We start from the raw sequence: 17,715 nt of genomic DNA on the forward strand, positions 1-17,715 counted from the left end.
TTAAAACCAGGAGTTAGCACTGCCACATTAATCCTGGAGTAAATCACATCAGCAGTCAGCACTGCTACCAGAAATCCTTTAAGAGCACTTGGGGGCAGCATTTCAAACAAAACCCAACAAATAATCGAGGAGACAGAGGTGCTGCACCTACATAGCAACTGTGACCTTCCACCGTTCCACTGTTCTTGTCACCTGCATTTACAAAATCAACCACCTTCAGAACCAGATCTCGAGATCTCTTCCGTTCCACATTACTCCCCTGCAAAACAGAGCTTTCCAGGATCCCATGTGCTGGGGATCTGGAAACAAAACTCTCTGTAAGGCTTTTCCTTCTGAAAACAGAGCTTATGTCCGCACGTTCGGGTCCCAGCGGCCAGAGAACAGCATGAACCCATCAGGACTGCAGAGGCTGCTCCTCGAGTGGCGTTGTTCAGGTTTTACCGGAGTGATGAGACGTGAAGTGCTGTTCATCCCCACACCTGGAACCGAACAGCAGACCCATGGCCTCAGCAGGGGACAGCGGCCCCGCTTCCAGCCAGCCCAGGCACAGCGGAGGCCTCGGAACACACACAGCTCGGAGGGCATTTCCAAACGACTGCGACAGTGATTAACTACGAATCTGACACGTATCTCGAGTTCCAGCTCCCTTACTCCACCTACTGCACACATGCAAATAATGACCTGTGAAGGCTACTCAGGAGGTTGCTTTGCAAAGATGAGCAGAAAACAGCTTTCCTGTAAAGTGAAGATAGACAGGGAACTGCTGGAGAGAGTTCAGCGCAGCCACCAAGATGCTGCAGGGAGTGGAGCATCTCCCGTGTGAGGAAAGGCTGAGGGAGCTGGGGCTCTGGAGCTGGACAAGAGGACACTGAGGGGGGACTCATTGCTGGGGATCAAGATGGAAAGGGGCAGTGTCAGGAGGATGGAGCCAGGCTCTGCTGGTGACAACCAGGGACAGGACAAGGGGCAATGGGTGCAAACTGGAACACAGGAGGTTCCACTGAAAGAGGAGAAGCAACTTGTTGGGGTGAGGGTGGCCGAGCCTGGCCCAGGCTGCCCAGGGGGTTGTGGAGTCTCCTTCTGTGCAGACATTCCAACCCGCCTGGACACCTTCCTGTGTAACCTCATCTGGGTGTTCCTGCTCCATGGGGGGATTGCACTGGATGGGCTTTCCAGGGCCCTTCAACCCTGACACTCTGGGGTTCTGCGATTCCTCCAGAGGAAGGACCTCAGACACGTGAGCTTAAAAACATTAATTAGAGGAGCCTGACTGGAGGTCTGCAGGGTAAGGTGGCTTAACGACCTAAGGCTGAATCTACAGGAGCTCAGAACAGCCCAGTTTCAAGTAATCGTTCCTTGAGAAGCACCACGGGCTCCTCCGCGGTCAGAGGGAGCGATGGCGGCACAGGCGCCTCAGTAATCCAGCCCCACTGCTGCGTGATTAATAAACGCACCACCGGGGATTTTAATTGATGGTGATGGCTGAGGTAGGACAAAGAACCACACGGTGCTTTTCCATCTCCAGTAATGACAGGGCAATGGACTTTGGGCCGGGTCTAACCGCCACAGTGCCACCCAGGAACCTGCGGGTGCCCAATGCCAACCAGCCTGCGATGGCCACGGTGGCAGCCTGTGGTGGCAGCGGGTCAGCCCACAGTGAGGGACGTGCCCAGGCCACGTGCTGGTGGCACGGTTCTGATCTCCCGGCTCTGATTTGGGACGCGTTGGTGGCACGGTTCTGATCTCCTGGCTCTGATTTGGGACGCGTTGGTGGCACGGTTCTGATCTCCCGGCTCTGATTTGGGACGTGTTGGTGGCACGGTTCTGATCTCCCAGCTCTGATTTGGGACGTGTTGGTGGCACGGTTCTGATCTCCCGGCTCTGATTTGGGACGTGTTGGTGGCACGGTTCTGATCTCCCGGCTCTGATTTGGGACGTGTTGGTGGCACGGTTCTGATCTCCCGGCTCTGATTTGGGACGTGTTGGTGGCACGGTTCTGATCTCCCGGCTCTGATTTGGGACGTGTTGGTGGCACGGTTCTGATCTCCCGGCTCTGATTTGGGACGTGTTGGTGGCACGGTTCTGATCTCCCGGCTCTGATTTGCGATGTGTTGGTGGCACGGTTCTGATCTCCCGGCTCTGATTTGGGATGTGTTGGTGGCACGGTTCTGATCTCCCGGCTCTGATTTGCGATGTGTTGGTGGCACGGTTCTGATCTCCCGGCTCTGATTTGGGATGTGTTGGTGGCACGGTTCTGATCTCCCGGCTCTGATTTGGGACGCGTTGGTGACACGGTTCTGATCTCCTGGCTCTGATTTGGGATGTGTTGGTGGCACGGTTCTGATCTCCCGGCTCTGATTTGCAATGTGTTGGTGGCACGGTTCTGATCTCTGGGCTGATTTGAACGCGTGCACTCTCCTTATCTCCTGAACTTTGCCCAGACGCTGGTAACTGGGACAATGACCATTTCCCAATATAAGGGGTGCAGACGCCAGGTCTGGACACGGAGGGACAGTCACTTCCAGTGGGTAAGAATCCGGCACGTGTCACTCCAGCATGAATCCAGCAGATGTGTTTAAAGCCCAGCTGCCATGAATTCGAGTGCAGCGAGTCCACCTGCCCCTCACGCCAGGGACACCAAACCCGAGGTCCCCAACAGTGACCAATGTCCAGAGAGTTTCACCTTGGTGCATGTCACCCGTCCGTGCAACAGGGACAGCAGCCACTTCTCAGGCCAGAACCACTTTAAAACCTTCTCATCGTCCCTCCCCGGCTGCCTTCAGCTCATTTCTGAGCACTAACGCAGCTCGTGTGGTGAAGTCCAAGTGCACGTGGCAGCACAGAAAGAGCCGAGGTGGCCCCAGGAACCCAGCGGATCGACGGCTGAGCAGCCCATGGGATCTCATCCCTCCTCATCAATCCTCACCTTCCTCCCAGGGCAGGAGCTCCTGGAGTCACGTGAAACTGCTGTTAAATTACATGTTAAAAAAGCCTCTGGTGGGAAAGCAAACGAAAGCTTCGCTGCGGCTCAGGCCTGCGAGACCACGTGCTTCATCACAACCACTTACTGCTTCCAGATAAAAGAAACTTTATCGTCTTGTCATTCCAGCAGCTAAACCTTGCGCAAGGCTCCCACAAGCAAAACAAAAGAAAATGAACGAAAGAACTGTTTCAGCGATGTTTTATGCATACCAAGAGACAAGACAGACAATAAGGTTTTTATTCGTAAGGTGGAAAGGGGGGGAAAAATATAAATGAAGAAGCGAAGCTCTGCAAGGCCCAGTGCTTGCTGCAGAGCTGCCCGCCGGCGCAGCCCTGCCCGCAGCCCTGCCCGCAGCGCAGCCCACAGCCCTGCCCGCAGCGCAGCCCTGCCCAGTGCTTGCTGCAGAGCTGCCCGCAGCGCAGCCCTGCCCGCCGGCGCAGCCCTGCCCGCAGCGCAGCCCTGCCCGCAGCGCAGCCCTGCCCATAGCGCAGCCCTGCCCATAGCGCAGCCCTGCCCAGTGCTTGCTGCAGAGCTGCCCGCAGCGCAGCCCTGCCCGCCGGCGCAGCCCTGCCCGCAGCGCAGCCCTGCCCGCAGCGCAGCCCTGCCCGCCCGCAGCCCTGCCCATAGCGCAGCCCTGCCCATAGCGCAGCCCTGCCCGCAGCGCAGCCCTGCCCGCAGCGCAGCCCTGCCCGCCAGCGCAGCCCTGCCCAGTGCTTGCTGCAGAGCTGCCCGCCGGCGCAGCCCTGCCCATAGCGCAGCCCACAGCCCTGCCCGCAGCGCAGCCCTGCCCAGTGCTTGCTGCAGAGCTGCCCGCCGGCGCAGCCCTGCCCATAGTGCAGCCCTGCCCGCCAGCGCAGCCCTGCCCGCCCGCAGCCCTGCCCGCAGCGCAGCCCTGCCCGCAGCGCAGCCCATAGCACAGCCCTGCCCGCCAGCGCAGCCCATAGCGCAGCCCTGCCCGCCAGCGCAGCCCTGCCCGCCCGCAGCGCAGCCCATAGCGCAGCCCTGCCCGCCCGCAGCCCTGCCCGCAGCGCAGCCCTGCCCGCAGCGCAGCCCTGCCCGCAGCGCAGCCCTGCCCGCAGCGCAGCCCTGCCCGGCGTCAGCGCACACGGGGCGAGGGCCCACGTAACTCTGCCATCGCAGCTCCCGTTTGCCAGTGCATCCAGTGCACCCAGGGACCGGCAGCGCGGGAGCAGCTCCGCACACGACCAGCACCATCTGCATCCCCTGGGAAGCCCTGGCTGGGCAAGCCCTTTAGGTCCCATCCCAAATCGCGGTGGGGCAGTCTGGCCTCCCAAAAGCTGGCACACCCCACACAAACTCACAACTCTAACTCTGCTTTCAGCCACCAAGGATGTGCGCTAAGTACGTTCAATTGCAGCTGATTGAATCAGCGTTCATGCATGTCTAAGCCTACCTATGCTACGCTGGTTAGCTAGAAAATAAATACGGTCTATGAATCTGCTTTCACATAAACTGCTTCTATTCATGAATGAGAAAATTTGTCACCACCTGCTGTAACAGTAATTTTGCCCTCAAATCACATAAAAAATAAAATTCAAGGTAACAATTACCCTGGCTGATTTAGACTCAGCAGATTGATGAGACAGATAACACACGAAGGAAGGGAAGTAGCTTCATTCAGGAGAGAACCAGCTCCACCACAGAGGCGGGTTCTGTGTCACTGAAAAGGTTCAGCCGGTCAATCCGAGGCAACCCGTCAGAGCTCCGGAAGAGCCGGCAGCTCTCGCCTTCCCTGCTACTCACCAAGCCAGTAATTACCGCCCCTAATTACCACCCCTAATTAGCACCCCTCGCTGCCAAACCGCCCCAGACAGCGCGGACGGAGCATCGCTGGGTCTGCAGAGCAGGACGCCTGCTGGAACACGCTGGGGCTGCCCCGAAACACGCCAAACCTGCCACGGCCACCGCACCAGGATCTCCTTGTCTAACAGCAACTCGCCACTCGTTCCCAACCAGATGTTTGCACAATGCAGTCACTATCAATATGTTTGCACAATGCAGTCACTATCAATATGTTTGCACAATGCAGTCACTATCAATACCCAAGACATTAAAGCTTTCAATGCTTTATGTGCTTGATGGCAGGTCTGGAGTTTCGCAGCCACTGCAGCTCTATGAGATGGCCCAGGACAAGCCACCCAGAGCAGAGTGTGGCCGCAGGCGGAGCTTTGCCATCACCACCACACCAGCACCGCGCTCCAGAGGCACCGCGCTCCAGAGGCATCGCGTTCCAGAGGCATCGCGCCTGCCGAGCACTGGAGATCCACGGGACCCGGCCCCTGCGCTGTCAGATTTCGATCCAGAACTGCTGCTCAGGGACACGGCCTCTCTTCAGACCCAGGCTCCAGAGAACAGCCTTGGGTCTAGAGTCAAACACTGCGCGTTCAACTCCAAAGCTCCTCTGCTTGCACCACAACCCCATCTCATTGAACTGAAGCACTTGCTGTATGATTTAGTGTCTTTTTCGGTTACCGAATATCCGCTATCCAATCCCTAACTTTCAGAAAAAGCTTTAATCTATGATCTTTCGGCAAACACAGAGACTTCCCAGAGTCAAAGCAGGGCAGCAGGTCCTTGGCTTTGGTTTAAACCAGGCTCTAGGAACCTGTAAGAAGACGTCCACAGCTGGAGCTGCATGGCACAGCGTGACCGCGCAGGTTCCTGCAGCTCCCTGTCTCGGTGATTGCGGATTACCCCACCGGCTGGGCCCACCCAGCCCTCAGCTCCCCGGGGAGAACACGAACGGCACCGTTCTCAAGCCATTAAGCAGGAAAAAAGGTAGGAAAAAAACCCCACAAAGGCCTATTGCTACACTATTGCCCAGAAGCACATTTATTGCAAGTTTCATCAGGTTTTTTAGCTGTTACCGATACTGCAACACTCAAAATGACCTCATAGAGAGAGCCTGAGAAACAAGAATTACGCAGCTTTGAAAGGGTGGAAAAACTGGAAGAATGTCACCCGACACGCCTAGAATCAGGTCATTGTTACCCCAAAACACTGGCCTCTCCCAGGGCAGCGCTGCAGCCGCAAGGCTCCTTTGGGTCCTTTGGTTTGCTGCCCACGGTGACAAGGCTGGTGACACCTTGTCGGGCAGAAGAGCCTCGTGCCAGCACCAGCTCTCAGCTCCAGGAAAGGCTCGATGCCACCAGACGATGAGAACAGACAGGGCAGGGCAACCACGGGGACTCCCAGAGTCACCGCATCCAGTGCTGGGCTCCCCGGGTCAGGGACCAGAGTCACTGCAGAATCCAGGGAGGGACACGGAGACGCTGAGGGGTCTGGAGCATCTTTGTGTGAGGAGACTGAGAGAGCTGGGGCTGCTGAGTGGAGAAGAGAAGCTGAGAGGGATGTGATCAATGGATCAATAGCTCAGGGTGGGTGTCAGGGGATGGACCAGACTCTGTTCATGGTGCCCAGCGCCAGGGTGAGGGGCACCGGGCACAGATTGAAACACAAGAGGCTCCATGTGAACATGGGCAGAAACTTGTTTGCTGGGAGGTGCCAGAGCCTGGCCCAGGCTGCCCAGAGCGGGTGTGGAGTCTCCTGCTCTGAGACATTCAAACCCCCTGGACCCACCTGTGGGATCTGCTCTGGTGACCCTGCGTGATCTGCTCTGGTGACCCCGCGGGAGCAGGTGGGGCTGGGGATCTGCAGAGAGCCCAACCCAGCCAGGCTGGGATCTGTGACTCAGTTCTCTTGGAACAAACCCATGTCCCTCGGCGCTGAAGGAGCCAGGAGCGGTGGCACAGTCAGCTCTCCCACTCCAGCTCCTTGTGCCCCACATCTGTCCTGTGACAAAGCATCTGGCTACGACTGAACCGGACTATGTCAGAAAACGTCAGCAGGTTTTACACAGCAAGAAATTAGGTTAAAGAACAGCTCTGCCACCAGCTGGACCTGCAGCACCGCTGGGGTGCAGGGTGAGAAACCACACTGCTGGCAGCAACCCGAGCGTGGGGCGCCTGCTCGGGGCCCGGCAGCCGCGCCGAGCTCTGCAGAAGGGAGAGGAACCTGGACGCGCTCGGAGCGACACCTCGCGCGGCTTCCCCGCCCGCGACACCTCGCGCGGCTTCCCCGCCCGCGACACCTCGCGCGGCTTCCCCACCGGCTGATCCTCCTGCCTCTGGAGCAACGTTGTCAGCAGCTCTTTAAAAGCTGCTGGCCATTACCCAGCGCTCTGCAGATCCAGAGGAATCATCCAGCAGGAACCCCTCTGGACTGCAGCACTTCCAATGGGATCCAGCAGCAGCTCTGTGCCCACCAGGAATGGGGCCGCCAGCCCAGCTCCAGGAACGGGGCCCCCAGCCCAGCTCCAGGAACGGGGTCCCCAGCCCAGCTCCTGCGCTGCTCGGGGCTGCCAGCGGGCCCAGGTGGGTGCTGGAGCACCAAGTGTGGCCTGCACACGCAGCAGGGCCACCCTCCGCGGCTTGCCGGGGACAGCAGTGCCATCGACCCTGCATTTCCAGTCACTGATCACCTCTGGCACCATTCTGCCCAAAACCCAGGTGGAATTTTCCCTGTTGTGACTCGTGTCCACTGCTTCTTGCTCCCAGCAGCGCCTCAGCAAACGCCCAGGACCCAACGTGGCCAGTCGCCTCCTCCTGGCGCGGGGACACCAGCCCTGCGGCGCGGGGACACCACGACCAAGCAGACACCAGCAGTGCAGTTTCTGACCCTCCCTCCAGCAGCATTTCACCAGTTCTGCTTACTGCAGTAGGAAGAAGCAGCACCAGGTTCCACAGAGAACTCACTCTTCTGGTCGCAGACACCGACACCAAGCATAAAACCCGAAGGACCGGCCAGTACTTATCTTTGGTTTTGCCAGAAACTTGAGTAGCTAAAAAAAAAGTTTGGTTGTTTACTGCCAAGATCAAACCACTATGTTGAGATGAAAGCACTGCAAAGCACGCTTCGTGAAACAGAAGCGTTGGTGGGATTAATTCACACAACAATTAGACAGCTATACTTCAGACACACATCTCCGCATCCTCTAAAGCGACAGGCGCATGTACTGCCGGGGATGGAGGTTCTTACTTTCCTTCACGCCAGTCCCGAGCCCAGCTGGCCCACGCTGGCTCTGCCCACGCCGGCTCTGCCCACGCCGGCTCTGCCCCGGAGCCCAGCCGGCCCACGCCGGCTCTGCCTCCCCGAGCAGCGCTGGAGCAGTCCCGGCTCAGGGGACGGGGCGGGAGGCTGCAGGAAATCAACACTGCTGCCTAAGGAGCTGGAAACACCTCGGGACTGCTACCAACAGTGTCAACTTCTAATTATTGACCTTCAGACATTTACTATAGACCATCAAAGAATCACAGGGTGGGAGGGCCCTTCCCAGCCCCCCAGCCCCCCTGCCATGACAGGGACATCTGCACCAGCTCAGGCTGCTCAGAGCCCCATCCAGCCTGGCCTGGGATGTCTCCAGGGACAGTTCATCCACCATGTCTCTGGGTGCCTGGCCAGGCTCTCCCCACCCTCAGCACAGGAGATGTGCGATGGTAAAGCAGATGAAGAAGTGCAGACAAGCGAGGTGCGTCAGGAAGGCAGGGAGGTGGTGCTGGGGCTGCACAGGTGACATCCCATGGTTGGAAGGGCAGACAGATGACGCTTGGCACAGACAGGTCACACACCAACAGGTTAATTCATGTGCGTGAAGTTAATAACTGAACTAAAATGTAAAATCACCTTTACTTTAGAAGACTAAAATGGTGGTAAGATCGAGTTAAGACATAATCATCTCAGACTGCAGAACAAGTTTTATCCAGGACCAGGTGCACACTGTTCAGTCCATGTTGCCATGAAACAGGCACACGAGTTTGATCTCAGAAACCACTGATGAGACAACTTGACAAGATCAGCTTTAATGAACCTTTCGATAGCTGCATAAATCAAAGGGCAGACCAGGAAGTGGTAGCACACCCCGACCTGAACTAAACAAACCCCTGGAGGTATCACAGTACCACCCACCTTCACAGCCACGTTTGAGGGTTCTGACACTCAGATCTCGGGCCAAGACGGCCGCCCACGGGGCCAGCGCTGCTCCAGCCCGCGGGGCTGCGGCACCGCGGGGACTCCCAGCACGCCACACCGTGTCACCGGCGAGAGGCCGTCCCTCTGCTGCGCTTTGCTCCCACCATCCCGCAGCTGCCCCGGCGCAGGATCCGGAGCACTCACCATCGGCGCAAACAGGAGAGAACACCGGCTTGAAACACACCCTGGCCAAAAAGGCTGCACAGCACGGACGGCAGCGTCGGTATTCCCTGCTTAACAGCAGCGGAGTGAGCAGACAGGCCTCTCGTGGGGAGCAGTGAGTCACATTTTGGAAATGCAAGACACAAATGGGTATTTCTCCAGGTTACGCAGCATAGAACAGTCACAATCCCAGTGGGGAAGAAAGCCTCAAGTTGTTTTAGCTACGAAGAGAACAAAAACATGCAGAGACTTCTAGTTAAACCCACACAAGACTTCTAGTTAAACCCACACAGAAGAGAAAAGCCCACGCAGTCAAGTCGTACCGAAACACTAAACAGTCGAGAAAACTTGCACAGCAGCTCCGCTCTCCCTCCCGCTTCCCGCGGGCCACACAGGGAATTCCCACAGCGCCGGAATTCCACCAGCCTGCTTCTCACCAGGCGTTTCCGAAGTGCCTGACTTACCCCTCGCGAGGGACACACGCGATCGGCTGGAACCCCTTCCGTGTGTCACCATGTGTCCCGCAGCACAACGGGCAGCGCTGCCGCCGCCGGGGGATGCTGCTCTGCCAACCAGCACCAGCGCGCCGCAGGGAGCGGGCAAACCCCGCACACAGCACCAGCGCGCCGCAGGGAGCGGGCAAACCCCGCACACAGCACCAGCGCGCCGCAGGGAGCGGGCAAACCCCGCACACAGCACCAGCGCGCCGCAGGGAGTGGGCAAACCCCGCACACAGCACCACCGCGCCGCGGGCAGCAGCCGCGTAGCACAGGCTAAAATCCCCTTCCATTCAGGGTATTTTTTTCCTATCTATCTCCTGATGAAGCTCTATCAGCAGACTCTCAACCGATTCTCTAACTCAAGATCAATATTGTTGTTAAGGGCAGAAAGGATTAAGCATTTTCTCAGGAAAAGGAGAGGGGAGTAACGGCTTTTCTTTCTAAAGAGGTGAAACAAGAACTCGAGAGGAAACGCCTTCTCTGCACCCCAGTCGTGCTCATCACTCAACAAGGCACCAGAAGACAGCCCTTGGTTTCAAAATGAAGGTTGCGTCCCTGTCGGAGCAAGTTTTCTATCAACATCAACCAGCATTTCAACTGGTCTTGTGGAACTCAAGCACAGAGCAGGAATTATTCAGACAGCCTGTCACAAGAAGCTGCAAACCGAACTCGAAACACGCTTTGTCCCAGAGAACGGCACCAACGTCACCCGCTCTTTGTCTTTGCCACCTACAGCTGAAGTGACAGCTCAATGTCCTCCTGGACACGGCGCTGGCTTAACCCGAGCAGCTGACCTCCGCACGCTGTGTCCCGTTCCTCTCTGCGCCTGCGACCTCCGCACGCTGCGTCCCGTTCCTCTCTGCGTCTGCGACCTCCGCACGCTGCGTCCCGTTCCTCTCTGCGTCTGCGACCTCCGCACGCTGCGTCCCATTCCTCTCTGCGTCTGCGACCTCCGCACGCTGCGTCCCGTTCCTCTCTGCGTCTGCGACCTCCGCACGCTGCGTCCCATTCCTCTCTGCGTCTGCGACCTCCGCACGCTGCGTCCCGTTCCTCTCTGCGCCTGCAACCTCCGCACGCTGCGTCCCGTTCCTCTCTGCGTCTGCGACCTTCGCACGCTGCGTCCCGTTCCTCTGCGTCTCCGACCTCCGCACGCTGCGTCCCGTTCCTCCCTGCGTCTGTGACCTCCGCACGCTGCGTCCCGTTCCTCCGCGTCTGCGACCTCCGCACGCTGCGTCCCGTTCCTCTCTGCACCTGCGACCTCCGCACGCTGCGTCCCGTTCCTTCGCGTCTGCGACCTCCGCACGCTGCGTCCCGTTCCTCCGCGTCTGCGACCTCCGCACGCTGCGTCCCGTTCCTCCGCGTCTGCGACCTCCGCACGCTGCGTCCCGTTCCTCCGTGTCTGCGACCTCCGCACGCTGCGTCCCGTTCCTCCGCGTTTGCGACCTCCGCACGCTGCGTCCCGTTCCTCCGCGTCTGCGACCTCCGCACGCTGCGTCCCGTTCCTCCGCGTCTGCGACCTCCGCACGCTGCGTCCCGTTCCTCCGCGCCTGCGACCTCCGCACGCTCCGTCCCGTTCCTCCCCGCGCCTGCGACCTCCGCACGCTCCGTCCCGTTCCTCCCCGCGTCTGCGACCTCCGCACGCTCCGTCCCGTTCCTCTCTGCGTCTCCGACCTCCGCACGCTGCGTCCCATTCCTCTCTGCGTCTCCGACCTCCGCACGCTGCGTCCCGTTCCTCTGCGCCTGCGATCTCCGCACGCTCCGTCCCGTTCCTCTACACATCTGTGACCTCCGCACGCTCCGTCCCGTTCCTCTACACATCTGTGACCTTCGCGCGCTCCATCCCATTCCTCTCTGTGTCTCCGACCTCCGCACGCTCCGTCCCGTTCCTCTCCACGTCTGTGACCTCCACGTGCTCCATCCCGTTCCTCTCTATGTCGCTGACCTCCGCACGCTCCATCCCGTTCCTCTCAGCGTCTTTGGGTCATAGTAACACGTTGAGGTACCAGCTGCCTCGTGGTGTCAGTGGAACACAAACAGCCCGTGAGTGCAAGGGCAAACGAACAGGAGCAGCCGGGTGCATGTCCTGCGCTGCCGCTGCCGGGATGAGCCTAAGGATTTCAGCAGCGTCCTCGCCCCTGCCAAGTGGCGTTACCCCGAGGCAGTGACAGCAGCAGCGCAGGACAGGAGCAAGGCTGTGCAGGGCTTGTTTCACGCTGGGGCAGGGAAGAGGGAACACCAGGCATCGGCGCCGCTGCCAAGCGCTTTGTATCACAGAACTGCAGCTCTGACAGTGAATTTTCACGAGTGTCACCTACCCCCATGTTCCCATGTCCCCGGATGCCCTGCGCACACTGCCAGTGCAGGTTTTTATGGTGACATAAGAAGTCAGATCAGGGAGCGGACCCGCTCAGCTGCTGAGAAATAGCTCTGGTAAAGAAATGAGCGTCCCGCGGGGGCGGCTGCAGCTGACCCACCGCCCGCGCACCGCGCTGACCACGCCATGCGCCTGCTGTGCCCACTGCGCCCCCAGCCACAGGGGAGGGGCGGCAGGAGGACAGAGAGCAACACACGAGCCAGTGCTCCCACCTGCTCTTGTCATACCCTCTTGTGGACCCCAGAACCTGCTTCTTCCAACTCCGTTACAACCAGCACGCAGCTAAAAGCATTTTCACAATTCAAAACTGCCCCCCGGTTTGTTTTCCTACGCTTGACAAAGTTTTTCTCCATTCTCTATCTGGGACTCCTTCCTTTCAAATACCAATTTATCACAACCATGGGCAAACAAATCCTCACAAGATGCACAAAGGAATTTGTCATATTTATGCTTTTTGATACCTGAAGACTTTGTTTTTTTAATTCACTGCTTAAATATTGCAATATGCAATGATTCCACAGCAAGGGCTTTACCTCTCCAAATCACCCTAAGGAAGGCCAAGGAAATAACATTTAAAAAATGAGAAAAAACCAAAGGATTTTGTCCCAAAGTAATTTTCACACACCTTCGCATTTCAAACACCCCAGTTTTGGCATCAAGAGCTTGCCGTGCTCAGAATAAAGCACGGGGTGACCCAGCCTCCCGCCACCCCGCTCGTTCTCCTGGCTCTGGATTGCGGAGCTGCCGCCAGAAGCAGAAACACCCGACACAGCCCCGTCCACGGTGCGAACCAGGAGAGCCTGACCTGCCAGCACACGCTCCATCCCTCAGCACCCTGCCACAGCTACTCACACCGCATGGGACCAGGAGAGTCTGACCCGCCCGCACATGCTGCGTCCCTGCAGTGCCCTGCCACAGGTACTCACACCGCATGGGACCAGGAGAGCCTGAGCCGCCAGCACACACTGCGTCCCTCAGCACCCTGCCACAGCTACTCACACCGCATGGGACCAGGAGAGCCTGAGCCGCCAGCACACACTGCGTCCCTCAGCACCCTGCCACAGCTACTCACACCGCATGGGACCAGGAGAGCCTGAGCCGCCAGCACACACTGCGTCCCTCAGCACCCTGCCACAGGTACTCACACCGCATGGGACCAGGAGAGCCTGAGCCGCCAGCACACACTGCGTCCCTCAGCACCCTGCCACAGGTACTCACACTGCATGGGACCAGGAGAGCCTGAGCCGTCAGCACACGCTGCGTCCCTCAGCACCCCGCCAGAGCTACTCACACCGCATGGGAAAACATTCTGCTGGTGACTCATCTCCATTTGCATTTTACTTAGTCAAACAATGGCAATTACGTGCTTGGGTTCGGTTTGGATATTCCGACTGTGAGCCGGACAGCCCAGTGAGAACAGGCCCCGTCCCGCCGGGGCCCGGGCAGCCAGCGGCAGGCGGCACCTGCGTCGCCCTCCACCGCTCACTTCAGGCTGTCATCGGTGCCACACGGGGAGCGCCAATAAAAGAATTACTACAGAAAAGTCAGATCTCAAGTGTGCACTGATTGGAAGCTACTTACACCAACATTTTTAATATTCAAAATCAAGTGAACCTGCTGTTAGCACGAGTGGACTGGAGAGCTCTTAAAAACACAAATGGTTTGTGATAGACTAAGTCGTCCATCATTTATTCCCTTTCCATCTGAAAGCAGCACCGCGGCGTGAGGCCGAGGCCCCTGCTCTTCAGGGAGGTTACAATGACTTAGAGATTCTTGCAGAAGAGCCATCTGGATTATTTATAGCACTTCTGGACAGGGTCATGAAACCATCCACACGTCCACCTCATTGCACCCAAAAGCTTCCCTCTTGTCTTCACAGGAAATATTAGACTGAAGCGACTCAAAGCCAAGTGTTCAAGACAGTGCACCGAGTTACATGTGCAGCGAGTTCTTTCCAAACTGCCCTCGTGGACCATGCTCCGGCAGTCCTTAAAACGTGTAAAGACGAAAGCAAATACAAATGACTAATGTAAAGTTGAAATGCATTATTATTGTACCTTCACTGACATATACAGACAAGCCTCTGGTTTTATAGAATTAAACCCCTTCCCACCACTCGTATTTTCCATCCATGGGCAGTTTCGATGTTCTCTGAGGCCAGGAAGCCTGACCCAGCCCCTGCCTCCAGCCAGCAGCACCGCCACACGTTTTACAAGCCCGACTGCCCCAGGTTCTTGGTGGAGCTCGGTGCAAACACCAAAGCATGAATCAGAGCTAACAAGCTACCAAGGGGTTAGTTTCTATTTAATATAAGGAGAGGCTCAGCCAATAGGCCAGTACCTTCAATGCCACTGACTGTGCACCTAAGTGCTTGGGAAATTGTATTTCCTGGTAGCTCCGGGTCAAAGAGCGGGCGTGAGGGCTCCCTGCAGCTCCGCTCTCCCTGCTGCAGGCCCAGCGCTGCCCACAGCGGCTGCAGCGGGACCCCGCGCAGGAGCCGCCCGCAGGGCCTGCGCGGGTACGGGCACCGCGGCACCGCGGCCCCAGAGCCCGGGAACCGAGGGGCCGGCGGGAAGCTGAGAGCAGATTTTCAGGCAGGTTGATTATTCAGTCACTTGTTTGCAATAATGCAGAGAACAACTACGTGGACAGGTGCTTTAAGGCAGTTCCAGGTTCTTCTCTCATGTATGGGCCACTTTTTTAAGGCACTAAGGCAGAGTTTCCCTTTCGACTGACACCTTCCCCCAGGCTTCCGCACCCACCCGTTACTCGCAGGAGGAAGGAGCACACACAGCTGAGCCATCGTTGCGCAGTTAAGCACCTGGAATTCAGCACCACACCAAAAACCTATCTGCGCTGCATTCCACCGCAAGGGTGCAAGTCTGACACACCAGCGACTCACCAAGCCTGGTCTAGACAATCAGCTCCAAATTTCAGAAACCAAACTTGTTTGCTTTCTGCTGTACACGTACCCCAGACTGCTCTATATTGGTCTGACTGTTCAGAACCGCTGCCGAACTCAGCACGTGCACACCTGCTGCTAAACCTGATGTTATTCTGCTTCAACACTCAAAACACTGCAGGGTTAGACCAAGAACTGATACTAACTGCTAAAAATCCCTGATCGCTAAAGGCGCAAATTCTCTGGAGCAAGAGCCACCACATATCCGCTGACTCCTTAGCTAAGGCATCGACTATTTTTAACTTTGAGAATTGAAATAAACCTTCCCAGCAAGCTCAGAAAGCAACAAACGCCATGTGATCCAGGCGAGAATCTGCCAAGCAGCGCAGAATTACACGAGGCCAGGGCAGCAGGAGAAATACAGCCTTCCAGAGTCAAGGTATGCGGCGTGAGGGACAAGATAGAGTGGCTGCCACCCGCACCCCCAAACGACCCAGCAGGACCCTCACTTGAGGCCCAAAGAGCCTTCATGTGACAGCTGTGTCTTGACGCTTTGTTGTCCCCCAACTATTTTTTTGCCCTTCCAGTTACCCAAGGCTTGCTTAAGTGCGCCTTTTTACGTCTTGTAGTCTCAGCTGCAACTTTTAGGGTGACATTTCGACACCGCTGAGGAAGTACACAGAGCGCGCTTGCATCCAGCACCAGGATTTACACCGATGCTGTGTTCTCCAGCCCCAGCGAACAGTTGTGCGGCCAATCATTTAAAGGATTTATATCAAGCACCAAAAGCCAGATCCAGTGCAACCCCCCCCGCCCAGTTTCCCTTTTCTCCAGGCGTGCGGTAGGTGTCTGCACACGCTGTACCGGGGGGACCGCACCAGAGAGCAGAGCTGCGAATTCTCCTAAATTGCCAGAGTCAGCCACCAAGGAGGTCAGGAGCTGCTGACCTGGACTCTGCATCTGCAAAACAAGACAGCGTGCAGGAGAACAGCAAAGCGCCCTGACAAACCGGGGGAGAGGGCGTTAGGCACAGGGGAGCAGAGAGCGCTGCCCAGCGACGGGGTCACGGCAGCCCTGCCGGAGCCCCGGGCGCGCAGGGGCGGGCAGGCCGGCGGCACCGGGGCACCGGGCCCCCAGCTTCTGCCGGGGCGGCGGCGCCGTGCGGGGGGCACCGGCAGCTCCCGCGGCGCTGAGCCCCGGTGATGGACGGGGCCAGGTGCGCGCCGCGCTGGCACGGGGCGCGGGACGAGCTGCCCGGGGGCGCGGAGGGTCACCCGGGGGCACCGCGGGCACAGCGAGCCCGCCCGGGCACAGCGAGCCCGCCCGGGCACAGCGAGCCCGCCCGGGCCGGGGTGTCGCGGCGGGGCCGGGGTCCGCGGGAGCTGCGGGGAGGGCGGGGCGGGGCGCGGGGCACTGACCGATGGTGGAGATGAAGGTGGTGTTGAAGGCATCGTCGGAGAAGCGGAAGAGCACGCAGGTCTTGCCGACCCCCGAGTCCCCGATGAGCAGCAGCTTGAACAGCAGGTCGTAGGTTTTCTTCGCCATGGGGAGGCGCGGCCGCCGCCCGCTGCGGGCCCCGGCCCGGCCCCGCCGCCCTGGCTGCCCGGGGGCTCCCGCCGCGGCCCCGCCCGCTCACCGGCCGGCAGCACCGGCCGCGCCGCCCGCGAAGGCGGCGAAGGAGGAGGAAGGGGGGCCCACAAAATGGCTTCCTGCCGCGGGGCGGCCCCGGCGCCTGGCGCGCTCCCCGCGCCGCCGCAGCGCGCTGCTCCTCACGGGGAGGCGGCGGCGCCCGCCCGCATAACCCCGCGGCGCGCTCGGCTCGGCTCGGCTCGGCTCGGCTCGGCTCGGCGCGGCGCGGCCCGGTGCGCTCGGCCCGGCCCGCTGGCTGCGCTCCGCTCGCTCCGGCCCCGGGCGCGGCGGCTCCGCTCAGGCTGCGCGCGCCGCTCGCTCACCGCGCAGGCCTCCGCCCGGGAGCGCGCACGCACTGACGTCAGCGCGCACGCACGCACGCGCCCCTGCCGGCAGCGGCGCTGGGGGAGGGGAGGGGAGGGGCGGGCGGCGCGCGCGCCCGCGGCTCGCCGCAGCGCCCCGGCGTGGTGACGTCACCCACGGCCGCGCGCCGGGGCGGGGCCCGAGTGGGCGGCGGCCCCGCCCTCCCACCCGCCGCCGGAAGTCCCTCGGGGACGCCGGGCTCCTATTGGCTGCGCCCGCTTGCCAGTCTCGGCTCCTCCCGGGGTGACGTCACCGGGGCAGGGCGCGAGCGCGGCCCTGGGCGGCGGGGCGGGGCGGGGCGGGGCGGGGCGCCCCCTGGCGGCGGGCGGGAGCGCCGGTCCCCGGGCAGGAGCGGCCCCGCAGCCCCGGGAGGCGGCACCGCCCCGCACCGACCGGCCCGCGGCCGAGGCGCCCGGCGCCCGCCCTGGGGACCCGCCCCGCAGCTCCGGGAGTCGGTTCCTGTGCAGAGGCGCCCGGGCACAGACACGGGGACAGACACGGGGACAGATACAGGGACAGACACGGGGACAGATACAGGGACAGACACGGGCACAGACACGGGGACAGAGGCAGCCCCGGCAGCCCTGCCAGGAGCGGGGCGCAAACCGGGCAAACGAGAGGACACGGCCTCAAGTTGCCCAGGGGAGGTTGAGGTTGGATGTGGGAACAATTTCTTCCCCAAAGGGCTGTGGGGCATTGGAACAGGCTGCCCAGGGCAGTGCTGGAGTCACCAGCCCTGGAGGGCTGGACAGAC

At 59.7% G+C, this 17,715-nt stretch overlaps 1 protein-coding gene across 5 annotated transcripts in view; it reads right to left on the bottom strand.

Moving 5' to 3' along the window:
• RAB10 (RAB10, member RAS oncogene family) overlaps positions 1 to 16,911 on the bottom strand; it is a 42,014-nt gene extending 25,103 nt beyond the window's left edge. Inside the window, exons 1-4 of one of the 5 annotated variants that reach the window (XM_080341077.1) lie at positions 16,388 to 16,477; positions 10,876 to 11,699; positions 10,488 to 10,836; positions 8,406 to 9,414 (exon numbers count right to left, since the gene is read on the bottom strand). In XM_080341077.1, coding sequence (XP_080197203.1) covers positions 9,172 to 9,414; positions 10,488 to 10,836; positions 10,876 to 11,384 — 1,101 coding nt within the window. In that variant the 5' untranslated portion in view covers positions 11,385 to 11,699; positions 16,388 to 16,477 and the 3' untranslated portion in view covers positions 8,406 to 9,171. Of the gene's footprint in view, positions 1 to 8,405; positions 9,415 to 10,252; positions 11,700 to 12,008; positions 13,912 to 16,387 lie in introns of those variants that run through there. The other 4 variants (XM_080341078.1, XM_080341076.1, XM_080341079.1 and 1 more) reach the window with 4 other exon arrangements.
• Between the last annotated feature and the right edge of the window lie 804 nt (positions 16,912 to 17,715).

This window comes from Nesoenas mayeri, assembly GCF_963082525.1.
Source record: "Nesoenas mayeri genome assembly, chromosome: 3".
In the NCBI taxonomy this organism is placed as follows: domain Eukaryota; kingdom Metazoa; phylum Chordata; class Aves; order Columbiformes; family Columbidae; genus Nesoenas; species Nesoenas mayeri.